The sequence below is a fragment of the Botryllus schlosseri genome, chromosome 2 (genome assembly GCF_051294905.1).
Source record: "Botryllus schlosseri isolate E-star chromosome 2, Bs_hap1, whole genome shotgun sequence".
Lineage (NCBI taxonomy): Eukaryota > Metazoa > Chordata > Ascidiacea > Stolidobranchia > Styelidae > Botryllus > Botryllus schlosseri.
The window spans coordinates 26,619,490-26,633,240 of record NC_137237.1 but is presented as its reverse complement, the minus strand read 5'-3'; the positions used below and the strand labels follow the sequence as shown (position 1 = coordinate 26,633,240).

Sequence of the window (13,751 nt, the reverse complement as noted above, 5' to 3'; positions counted from 1 at the left end):
GCCAACAATATTAGGAGTAATAAATTTTGTTATCGAATGATCCGTCACGTAATCGCATTGTGCTTCCCGACTTTTAGCCGGTTGCGAATGACTTGAACACTGTACAGTGTACGTACATTGTACAATTGTGCAATGTAGGGTCATATCTCATCTTCTGCTCTTACAAATCGTGAATTAATAGCATGGACAAGACGAATCAATGATACGAATTCGTCTTGAATCAGTTTTGATGCAGCCCAATTGGATTCGGGCTCATCTTATTGAAACAGGTCTTTTCGAACGTAAAATCAGAATATTCTAAGAATCGATCTAAAAGCAATACGTATATTGCGCCTTTGCGGGTACTGCGTAGTTTCTGCCATATCTGTTTAGAACAGGGGTCTCCAACACGCGGCCCGCGGGCCGCATGCGGCCCGCCAAGTCATGTTCTGCGGCCCGCGACCTGATTTGAGATTTCAGAAAAAAACTAAGAAAACCAATTTGAAATGCTAAAATTGACTACAGTCTCAACTTGTTTTGTGTTGTTTCAAAATAAGCTATTCTCCTGTGCCCAACATCACTATTCGTCACTAGCCAAAACGGCTCTGGTGATGGCAACAGCATTCCATCGAGGGAGAATCAGCTGATATGAATGGGCAATTGGGCATATTGCCTTGACTTGCAATGGCCCAAACACCGCCAAGACCAAGACGCATAGAAAACGGCTCAGGGCAGTGGTGTACAAACTGGGGAACGCGAAAGCATCAGAAGGGGAGGCGGAGCTGCGCTCAACTGAAAATTTTTTCGCGCTTCGCGCGCGTTTTACCTCTAATTCATCGTTATTGCTCTGTGTATAGGCCGGAATTCATCTTATAGAGCTCTCTCATCATCAATCATAACCTTCCATGCCATCAAACTAGCCGTTGGGATTGCTAGCTTCCTGGTTGCATTTTGTGATATGACGATTTTTCAGTATCATAAAGGGGGGGCGTGTCTAAAAAAGTTAGAGAACCACTGGCTTAGGGCTTTCCCACAAGATCAAACTTTACGTGGAGATGGTATGTCAGCTAGTAACGGATCTCCCTAGTCCCAATATCGACTCCTTAGTCGCTGAAAAGCGTTTCCACGTATCGTGCACAGCTCACAGTTCAAAATAGCTCAGCGTCGTACTGACGTAGAGTTTTAGAACGTGGTTGCCTATTTTAGATCGATATCGAATTCGTGCGGCCCGCGGCCTCTACGAAATTTGAAAAGTGGCCCGCGACCCGTTTTGAGTTGGCGACCCCTGGTTTAGAATGATAGTGGGCAATAACCGGTGGACTTGCGCAAGTCAAATCAAAGATCCATCGCAATTTACATGCATGTTATGGCGTATCCCGTAAAAACAATGTGAATGCAAGTCAATGTATGATTGTGTATAAAGTCTAATTTCACGGTTGGAAGCCATAAGTAGGTCGAAGAAATACGCAATTGCACAAATAAAACTCTACATTTAGTAAGCTGGATCCTTATTCTCGACGTATTATTGTGCCTGGCATTGTGCAATGTGCATATTCATCGTGTATGGTTTTGTGTCATATTTTAGGGCGGTGGGGCTGAAGCAAGCAAACTCATGGCATGTATCGATTAATTTAATATGATGGGACTTTAGCACATATGTTTCGCGCGTCTGCGTAATGGATTGAACGCCACCTCGTTAGCACAATCACGTCGCTATCAAACTTGGTCATATCCCAGGGGATTGTTGATACCCAGAGCCCTATGGGATACGGAACTCGATTTCGGTAATCATATTATCATTTTAGCATCATTTTTACTCGGATTCGGAGTTAACGTTCGTTAGATATGTCTCGTCGTGCCACGCTACATGTATGCGACAAATTAATACTCCTAAGAACTCTCCGCCACGGCATTATAGGCGGCACGGTTTATGGGTATTGAGTCTAGGGATGGTGTGAACGCGAGGTTCACGTTCGCGTTCTGTGTGTGAACCTCGGAAATTTAGAGGTTCGCGTTCACAACAGAACCTCGGTAGGTTCTGCACTGTGAACCTTTTTCATAAATTACAATTTTAACTCCATTGTAACATCTTTGGTTCAAATTTATTACATTTCAACTGCGGGCCACTCAATGTATGGCGCTGGCAGCATTAAAAATCAACACTAAACGAGCATGCACCTTGACAATCTCAAAAGTTTTACTTGCTTTGTTACAAAAGTTTGCTCGAAATATCCAGCTTTCCGTTTGTGGATATTTAGTGACACTCTGCCGTGAGCTTGAGCCGCAATCACACAACATCACGAGCCGAATACGTAGTCAGCGAATGATGCTTATTCAACCAATCAATGAGATTGATATCGTTTTCTGATGCAAAAAATCTAGCAGGCGTACGGGGTCAATCTTGATTTCATATCTTTACTGCATCATTAAAACCAAATCCGTGCGATTGAGGTGTTGGCTACTGCTGTAGAACTTGTTAATGGGGTAATATCGGTAGCAAGTATAGAAACCCATTTTACACTCTGCTCAATATCAATGTAGCAATACCCAGACGCCGAATACATTGTCAAGTCTGGCCTAGACCTTTAAGGCGTAAGCTTATATTTCTCCGAAAGTCCTCGTCGAAATTGTTGGCAAAGCGACGGAAGATATCTATTTTATGGGAGTATTATATCCTTTCATTACCTCAGTTGATACATTTAGCGGCGTTTAAAACGCCAATATGTACGTCAGCATTGTGGCCTTATGTGGCCCGAGTCGTCGCTAGGTATCGTGTACATTAATATAGGTTATCGCTTCATTGAAAGATAGAGATGAAACTAGCAATATGACGTCACGTGACGTCACGAGGTTCACGTTCGTGTTCACACAGAACCTTTCAAAAAGGTTCGCGTTCACACGAACCTGAACCTTTCAGAGGTTCACACCATCCCTCTATTGACTGGCAAATATCATTGGCATTGTGGTTTCAGTGTGGTGGGGCACTTTAACAGCTTGATTTTGATTTGCACATAGGATTTTCAAGCGATAGGATGTTTTATGACACGACAAATATGCCTCAAAGTAACAAGTATCAAGGTAGAGATTCGTTCAAAGTAACCCTGACCTTCCCCCTACGGCCCTAATCGTAACAAAAGCTAACCTAACCCCAAACCCCGAGCCGAACTTGCTATTTTGAATGCATCACTGTTTTGATATTCGATGTTTTGCTCGGATGGCAGCAAATGTATGCTGATCGTAAAGGTAGCAAATAGGAACTCCATAATGGTAAGCAAATAATGGTTCTTGTCGGATGTCACTTACGCTGACATTAGCATGCGTTGTGAATAGCAATCGTTATCCTCCAATCTAGACCACTTGAGACATTGTTAATGTTTGATATATCGATGTGATTAACGAGACAGGAAAAATAATGCGATTGGGAGCCCAACACGGCGTTTAAATAAACGGTTACCATAACAGTGCTACTCGGGGTTTTGTGTCAAGCGCATGTTGTGCTATCAAAATATCGCAATGTCATTGATTGTTCTGGTATTTGTATATGAATATCCGACGAATTACTTAATATCTATTTTGGTGTGGATGACTTGAAGATAGTTTTGGACGTAAGAGCACCAAGATGTGCCCGAACTATAGTCGCCAATATGGATGGCGCTATATTTGTACGAATTGCTGTAAAATGACACAGTACAGTGTACTGAACAGGGAACCATGAACTAATGCAACGATGGCGCATTTCATGGGCTACTACAAATCATTGCTATGTTGATACCTGGCCCTAAGATACCGGGTCTGCGATTAGTTATCGTAGGTCCCGGTTGATACGTATATAAATCTTGTGAGTTAGCACGTGATGCTGCTGTTCAATAGCCTGGAACAGTTTCCAGATGCCATTCCCAGTTCATTATACGAGAGTCGTGATAAAGTACCTATACACTAGGGATGGTGTGAACGTGAGGTTCACGTTCGCGTTCTGTGTATGAACCTCAGAAATTTATAAGTTCACGTTCACATACGAACCTTGGTAGGTTCTGCACTGTGAACCTTTTTTTTATATATTACAATTTTCACTTCATTTTAACATCTTCGATTGAAATTTATTGAATTTCAACTGCGGGCCTCTCTATGCATGGCGCTGCCAGCATCAGCCCTAAACGAGCATGCACGTTGACAATCTCAAACATTTTACTTGCTTTGTTACAAAAGTTTGCTCGAAATATCCGGCTTTCCGTTTGTGAATATTTAGTGACTCTCTGCTGTGAGCATGACCCGCAATCACACAACACCAAAGCGAAATACACTACATGACGCCAGCGAATGATGCTTATTCAAGCAATCAATGAAATTGATATCGTTGTCTGATGTAAAAAATCTAGCAGGCGTACAGGGTCAATTGTGACTTCTTATATTTATGGTATCATAAAAACCAGATCCGTGCGATTTGGTTGTTGTCTACTACTGTATGACTTGTTAATGGGGTAATATCCGTAGCAAGTATAGAAACCCGTATTACACTCTGCTCAATATCAACGTAGCAATATTCATACGCCGAATACATTGTCCTGTCTGGCCTGGACCGTCAAGGCGTTACAGGCTTATATAGTCGCTTGCAAGTCATCGTCGGAACTGCTGGCAAAGCGAGGGAAGATATTGATTTTATGGGATTATTATATCATTTGATTGCCCCAGTCGATACATTTGGTGACGTTTAAAACGTCAGTATGTACTTCAGCATTGTTGCATTATGTGACCCGAGTCGTCGCTAGGTATCGTGTAAAATCTGTACATTAATATATGCTATCAATTCAATGAAATGTATAGGGTTGGAATTAGCAATACGACGTAATGTGACGTCATGAGGTTCACGTTTGCGTTCACACAGAAAACTTCAGAAAGGTTCGCGTTCACACGAACCTGAACCTTTGAGAGGTTCACATCATCCCTACTATATATTGCCCAGCTGTTTTGAAATTTTACCGATATAAAGAAAGAAAATCTACGTTCTACGTTCTACATTCCAAAATTTATGATTGTGTAAATATCCATGATTTTGTTGTGGTAGTTGTAATTACCATAAATTTCGCCCATTTGTCGTACGTGCAGGATCCACTACCAGATAGGCACTTGGACTCCAAACTCGAAATTAGCACTCGTATAGCATTAGGTGTCGCCATTCCAAAATAATCTTTTGTGGTTGCGACACGGCGACAATGTTTAATATGGCTGCCATGTATTGTAAATCAATTGATCATCAAATACTTACTTCTGCTGTAATGCGAAGCAAATTAGGATATTGATATCCATGACTCTTTCCGTTAAACCATCACGTACACACAACAGCGACAAAATCTTGAGAAAATACAGTGATCAGTGATACATACGGATTTGCGTTTATTCAGGCTTATCTAAATGAAACGCCCTGGTTAATTCAATTCTAGTATCATCGTTTATGGATTTCTTGACAAGAAAACGATTAATTAGTCAAAATTAAGCCTTGTTATACATCCGCAAAGTAAAGTTATCCCATTGACATTTCATCAGAAATTTGTCGTATATAGCTGTGGAGAACATGATCTTACGACTTGCGAATTCTGCGATGCTGGTTAGTGAAAGCCGCTAAAAACATAACATTTTCGTGAACATGTTTGCATTTGCTGCCTTTAGATTCTCTGATACCAGCGCGGAGAATCGAGTTGAAAAGTAAGTTCTGAAACGATATGATAATTCATGTTGCTAATTCTTAATCAAAACAAGTGTAATTGCAATGCTCGAAAAAATACGAATGTCGATGCTGTGTACTCAATTCGTTGCAATCGATACCGAATAATTGTGTCCAGACTGTTGGGTATGGGTACACGAGTCGGATATTTTCAATATCGAATCGAATCAACCGAAATAATTACATTGCGTTGCTTGTAATTTTATACTTTCCTATCAGAGAAAGAGATTTTGATTTAAGCCCGATAATCATGTTGCTTGACTTGGGCTAGCCGACCACAACACACGATCTAAGGTCCTTCCTCATGCTCAATAACTCGGTGCAGGCGTACTCCCGGGTTCGTAATTTCTGGTCGACATATATCGTCGCAAGTGAATGCCAGATAACGCATGTTTAATTAAGCAAAGTCGCGCAACTGAGCGCACTATCATAAAATCATAGATCTCGACGTGGCGTGCAAGCATCCGCGATGCGACATTTTCGGGGCAATAAAGGAAGGTTATCATGAGGGCTACGATTGCTCATACGGGCGTACTACAGTTCAAGCGACGCATGTACCTTATAGGAAGTTGTAATTGCGTAGATGCTTCGTACTACATGACTCAAGTTTCCATCCTCCGCGTGGTAGTTCCGGCTTCAACGTTTTGAACGAGGTGGTTGTCATATAGGCCTTCGAGAGTTTGCATGCTGTGACGCGTGTTACGTCGAAAGGTGACAATGCTATTCGAAAGTCGGCAATGCTAATGAAAAAATTAAATGGAAACTCAGTGACTAGGTCTGTCAGTCAATCAATAAATGAGTGACTTGCAGTGTGAACTCTCAACAACCTCTATCCTGCAGAACAGAATCCGGGTTTGCTTACCACGTATATTTGAACGGTCTCCATATACAATACATCCAAAGGCATTCGGTCAGCTCACCTGAACCTTGATTGCTCATGGTCATTTGGAAGGCCTCTTCTCAACTGTAAACATAAACTGTGCCATCCCACACGAATTTAAAACTCGGGGCGCCGCATGACATTCACGTGAATACTGGTTCTGGGATTACAATAGAGATTTTTTCGAGGCTAATTCCCGGCTCCCGGGCATCGCATATTAGAGCAAAATTATTTAGGAATGGCTAAACACATCCATTGTTAAGTCATAGTTTTGATTATTGTATACATATGACGCGCATCCGGCCTATGCGGACGTATCGTAGGCCCGCATGTGTAATTAATCTTTATATTGTGATTCCTTCACCCAGGACATCTTATTATATTACTAAGCCATCCATATAGGCCTATGTATGAAGTAGATTTTGTAATATTTTGACAGCCAGTTGATTAAGACGTTCTACAATTTTATTTACCATTAGAACAGCGGTTCTCAACCTTTTTGGACATGCGCCCCCCTTGGGGATGGTCGAAAATATTGCGCCCCCTTGACCCTCCCCCCTACACTTTTCGTCATGTCAAAAAGATCACATCATCTAATACAAAGGTAGGCAACCTTTTTGCTAATCACGGCCCATTTCGATTACTTATGTAGCCTAAGGCCGCATTCCAGGGCATAGCCGTAATGAACTAACTCAGTGGTTCCCAACTTTTTTCGACTCATCGCCCCCTTTTTAAAATCCACACCGATCATCGCCCCCCAAATATTGGGAACACAGAAATGGGCATACAGATTGAAATCACCGGTGAGTTGACTAAGAAAAAAGGTCAAGTTTTCGGCTCGACCTCGAAATTACACTTTTCCAGCTAAATTTTGGTGAGTTAACTAACACAAAAGGTGATTTCTCCGACTCGATTCCTAAAGGACCGTAACAACACTTCGTCAGCCCACCCCAATACGTTGGTCTTGACCCCTCCATAGGGCGATAAAGCAAACTTCTGCACCCCTCAGACCCAACTCCCCCGATACCTCTTTACCGCTGGACTCTCTAGTTGGTGGGCTCAATTCGCGCGAAGCGCGAAGAATTTCTACTATTCATGAATGAATAGGTCAATATGATCGAGAATTGCATAAATATTGCCGTCAATTTTTTATCCTCTCTCTGGTCATGTATTGTCATGTATTCAGATTTACCGGTAAAGCTGAGTGAGGTGTCTTGGAAAATGTAGGGCCCGTAAATAATAATTGAACATATTCGGGCGGACCCGTGGGTATAATGACTTCGTTACGTAACGACATTTCGTGGCCTGTCTGCTATGTAAAAAGATATTCAGATCGCCCATACGTACTAAACTAAAATACGCACACTATTTCAAATTGGTATTTCTGCGCTGGCAATTAATTATTCTCTGCGAGATGGCATTTTTGCGGGGTTCTGATTGGACAGGTATGGAACATTTGGCGCCAGCCATTTAGGTTCCAATGGTCAATTAAATATATATGTATATCGTATATATATCGAAGTCGGTCAGCATAAAGGCGGTCCTTTTCCGCCAAGATTTTCTTGTTCTGACACACTTCTCGGAGTCGCATGTTACATGGCCTGAAACTTCATATGTCTTGGTGCGTCATGGAGTGATAATGGCTGACGCCGAGATGCCCATTTCTATGCCTCATGCGTAAAATTTCTTGAAGGAAGGGTATCAAATAAGCAAGAAATACGTGACCACGAAATGGCGCGCAGCGCGACGCCAATATAGCCATTTCAACGCGCCATCGCCCCCCTATCGCCCCCTTCGATATCGCCCACGTTGGGAACCACTGAACTAACTGGACGCGAAATACCTATGTTAATCTGTCCATATCCATTGCCGGTGAACTCTGGAGTTCGGACTATTATACTTTCAACAAAAGCCTTTTGTACGTACCGAAATCGCGAGTCGCAATGTTATGAATAGATGCTGGGATTTTTCAGATTCACCAATGAATTCCGTAATTAATAGTAGCAGTATCACATATTATTAACAAATATTTATCCTCTCTTAGCCCATGTGATTAGATACACCGGTAGGGTTCATTGAGGGAGAGCTTTTGAGAATTTAGGGCAAGTTATAAATGATAATGCATCTTCGGGTGGGCCAAATGTTATAAGTCACTTGGTTGCATGCTGCTATTTCTTGACCCCCGATCAGGATTGTCGATTGTATCGGTAGTAGAAATATATTAAAATCGCCCAAATGTACCATAAACAAATTTCTTTCGTGAGGAGCACACGATTCCGATTCCGGCTCAAGAGTGAGAAAGGCGCTACTATTATTATCGAAAAATTAAGTTATGTTGAATTGCGCGGGGTGTGAAAAAAATTTCAAGATTAATTAAAATCTCTCAAAAATTTGGGAGTGAATTCGTAATTTCAATTTGCATGTCGACGGATGTCAACACATACCAATTGAATTAGTTGTCGACGGCCGCAAAAATACCCATCTACAGCAACAGGTTGCCCTTCCGTGATCTAATAGCATACATAATTACACATGGTATGTCTTACGCCAAGTTTGAATCCGCATTCCAGTTGTTGAGTCTTTAACATTTCTGACAAATTTCCCCAAACTTGTTTGAAAATAGAAATAAAACATTGAACAGGACATCAAATTATTTCAAGGTAGGTTGCACATAGATTGGGTAGGTAGGTTGCACCTAATGCTGGTAGTGACTACAGAGGGCACGGCATCGTTCTGTACTGCCATGCTAAATTTTATCAGTTTTGGAATTGAATAATTGCGTTTTTATGGTTACTTAACTGAGGGCGAAACCGGGCAACTTATATTGTATCTAAATCTGTCTTAGGCAGTGCAGTTCGCCAATTATTATTAACAAAAGCTACCCAGCGCACCGAACTTTAGGCTACTGCCAAAGATATGAAGTATTGAATGACTTACACGTGAGAATTGCTCCAAATTTTCAAAGAATATCAAACATTTGCTCAAATGAAGTTGAAATCAGCCTAAACTCCGTTGAGCGCGACCGCTGGGGTTAGAATTTGGCGAGATTTCTTGAATGGGAAATAAGTTTCATCTTTAACAATCGTCTTCTCAGAATGACTGTTAAGCACATTTTTAGTCAGAATTCATACAGACGTGGTCAATTTCTCGCGCCCCCCCTGAGAGCTTCCCGCGCCCCCCAATGGGGACGCGCCCCCCAGGTTGAGAACCCCTGCATTAGAAAATGATTTAATCGGTTCCAACACGAGGCTCGAAACGGCCTCAGCACAATTCTGCGTAGCTAGACAAAGCAGCTATTGGCTTTGACGTTCGAGGAAGATTAGATTATGTATGTAAAGCAAAGACACAATGAAACTGTCATTTACGAAATATCTTCTCCCCTTTCTGGCGAAGAAAATTCGAATGCCCTTTTCATTATTTCACTCTGGCTACGCCTCTGACAAGGACCACTGACCGCGTCCTGGTAAAGGTTATGAATTGTTATTGTTACGTAATTCGATGAATATGTGTACATATGTGTCGACATCTGTGTAGCCAGGGAGCGCACACGGTAAATGTTCTATATTGCAAAGCAAATAGCAGTGTCCAATCGCAGTAGACGTTGAATGAACCATTACATCCCCTCCATTACGTTAAACGCTTTATTTGCTTGCTGTGGCGCCTGTCATATACATAGTGTATTTACAGATGATGGCAGTTCGCAATTCACTAATCAGTGTGATTGTGTACAGAAAATAGGCCACATTTATGCGAATGGTGCTACATTATTCTCGCATCCACTTGAAATTATGTCTGGTTATGTCACCTAACCTATTTGCCTAATAATTCGTTTGTCTTAATGCTAATAACATGTGTAAAGCTATTGTATCTTAGCTATTAAATTGCTAGGATCATATTTTCGGATTATGCCCGTAGTTATCTGTAGCGCCCATGTTCCATGTCAGATTGTAAATGTATGCAGACTGTGCTCATGTCTATTACATTCGACATTCCATTTTTGTATTACGGTAGGTACCTCAGGTATCTGAAGATATGCAATTATTTGCGTTATCTGACGTTTTCATGTTCGAAATTTTCTGATTTTAACACTTACATGTGTACAATTGTACATGGCTGCGTCTAGATCAGTGGTTCCCAACCGGGGGGGGAATTCCCCCCTTTGGGGGAATTTTGAAATTTTTAGGGGGAATCTGGCTTTGGCATTTTATCAGAAGATACACTGGGTTCACAAAGTTTTTAGATTTTTATGGTGTAGAACTGTTAGTAGAAATTAGTTCTTTACAATTGTATGTTTCTTTGGCGGATTTCAAGCTAGGTGTATGTTAAATGCCTTCAGTAGATATTGCACCACCTGATAAAGTGGGACTCACGAGACGATTTCGTTGGGCCCGAGTCAGCCTCTCGACCAAATTGCTACTAAGCAGGAATACGTCAAGCCGAATTCAGCACGCGGTCGCTAGTTTAATTGTTTAACTTTTTAAGTCAACATATGAGCTAACGTGAAGAACATACCAAATTCATAGATTCAACTCAAGTCTATAGCAAGCGGACTTGATGATTTATTTTTCGTCAGCGGCCAAAGTTTAGTGCGGTGCGCATTCGACATAGTTCGGACATACCTGAATATGTTTGGCCATGAAATTGCTCAGTCAACAAATGGTTGCGCGTTAAAAAGCACATTTTTCTAGTCACAGGTGACTTTTTCATAGGGGGGGAGGGGTTAGCTCAAATATCGGCCAAGCGGGACACGAGACGAAAAAGGTTGGGAACCACTGGTCTAGATGAAGATTTGTAATGATCAGAAGCATTTTAACAGTGACGCCACTGATGCGGTGGGACGTCATAAACACAACTAGCGTCACAATGTCCAAATTAGGTGCCGCCGGAGCATGTTTATAAATAGGGTTGGCGGTTGGGCACAACGATTATTTAGAGAGCACTGGAATCCGAATCGGGTAATGATAATCGTTTTTTTCTTCGAGTAACAATATCGACGTCTTTCATATCTAGTTATTTTAGCCAGCAAAAATGTACATTCCATATACTTTCCTCCCACTATGAGAGCTTCGACATTTAGGGTTGGTCAGACTCATAACATGTTAACCAAGTCCACGAAGTCTGACGGAATCGTGAGGTAGCGATCGACTCGCGTTATTGTCACAAAGCGTAATCAAGATGGTCAAGAAATACAAAATTGTAATTGAATCATTTCCTTGCGCCCAAATGAAGGTACATTGTCCAACATTGCAGGTCATTATTACCGGTTTGGCGTCATAATAGTGGCACTCGAACACTCGAATCGTAACTTAATACTCGAATCGCCCAAGCCTTGATTTTGCCCAGCGCCAGTTATAAACTCATGATATATATCGTGACGCATTGGTTCCCAGGCGTACGGGTAGTCAGATGCAAATATCGCAATAAAGGACCGGTTTCCAGAAACGGAATCTGCAATCATCGCTGCAACATAGTGCTGATTCGCAGGCCGTTGTAAAAACAAAGATTCATGACAACGTTTGACTAAGCAGTATTGTTCATGATAGCTGATATCACCACCATAAGCCATTATAACCTCGGTCGTTTCAATATGAATACAGTTCGAGCCAATCCGAATTGTTCTATTCAATTTGATGAGTCAATGTGGGATGTCGCCATGTATTCCATGGTTTGAAGGTGTATTGATAAGGAAAATTCAGTTATTACTTGCTTCCCAAAGGACTTGTGTATAAGACAATGTAGTCGTAACATTAGGGTTACCATATTTTGAAAATCTGAAAAGAGGACACTCATTCAAAATTTTTAGACTTGCGATACCGGAGGGAAATCCTGAAAAGATAGTAAATGTTTTGCACTTCGTGGTCGGTTGACTATTTAGAAACGGTCTGCTCCCAAAATACAGTTTTTCTTTCACATTCTCAGTTTGTTGACTAAAAAAAGGAAAGGTCAACTTTCTGGCTCGACTCCCGAAATAGCCTCCGCAGCGTTACTTCAGTGCTGATTTACTGTATCACAGGCGAATTTTGCCCTATATTCAACCAAAATTCTCGAAAAAGAGGACAAAATCTCAAAAAGAGGACATTTGGGCGTCCTCCAATGACACTTTCAAAAAAGTTAAAAAAGAGGACAAATCCTCTAAAAGAGGATGTATATGGTAAGCCCACGTAACATACATCGGGCGAAAATGTACATGGCGCGAGGACGTTACGGTATTTGGGAGACGTTCATGTCGTCATCTAGAAATGATCCGGATATCGTGACGATACTGCCCATGTAACTTAGGTAAACTGATATGCCCTTGAATATTTCAGCGACTATGGCCTTTTGGAAAATAAATTACTACAACTAATTTGCTATTGCACTAGCTGTTGATATTACAATCCTAATCGTGACCAACTCCATTATTTTGTTGCTGATTCCAGAACTGTCAAGGTATAGCGGGACCCACTTCCGCACTAGGCTTCTGCGAGGACTATACTCAACACTTAGGATTCTAGGATGCCAAGTCCTGGTTTTCACTGGCGAACTGGTGGCCAAGGGCGTCTTTTAGAATTTAGAATTTTAGATCTTGCACGTGATGACGTATAATTTATGACGGACTAGTTGATATGTGATGGTATTTATTCGGCTTCTCCACAAAGACAAGACTACAGTTATTCTTTATGGGAACGATTACATTTTGAACATATCGTTTTTAATCCAGTTGACTGTCAATATAACAAACATCCTGGAATGTTGTTAACATAAATTCGCGTTAATGCGCTGCGTCTCAAACTCTCCCGTTGGTGACTTGTTTTCAAACTTACATCCAAGTCTCCCGTTAACAGGACAGATTTCCGCAATGCTTTGCAGGCAGACCTCTTCCATTTTCCGCGGTCGAATATCAAAATCACCCGATCAATCATCTGTTGATTCCACCCGTCCCAAATCAGTTTGCGTTGTACCATTCATGTTGCATATTGCTTACAATTACTGTAATGCGTCACAATCACAATAACATATATATTATAATAGGGAATCATCAATTGTCCGTAAATATTATCGTTTATGTCTCGATAGCTTCTTTTCGGAAAAAGATCACAGTGACTAATGGAGTAACATGACGAAACTGACTTGCCATAGTAATGTTGCGAGGTGTTATTGATAGATGGTTGTAGGATGATGTGAATCTAATTG

The 13,751-nt window shown here is 41.4% G+C and overlaps 1 protein-coding gene across 1 annotated transcript in view; it reads left to right on the top strand.

Moving 5' to 3' along the window:
• Nucleotides 1-13,751, top strand: part of LOC145457130 (uncharacterized) — a 252,504-nt gene that overhangs the window by 228,664 nt on the left and 10,089 nt on the right. Inside the window, exon 5 of the mRNA XM_080335305.1 lies at nt 5,644-5,679. Coding sequence (XP_080191431.1) covers nt 5,644-5,679 — 36 coding nt within the window. The remainder of the gene's footprint in view (nt 1-5,643; nt 5,680-13,751) is intronic.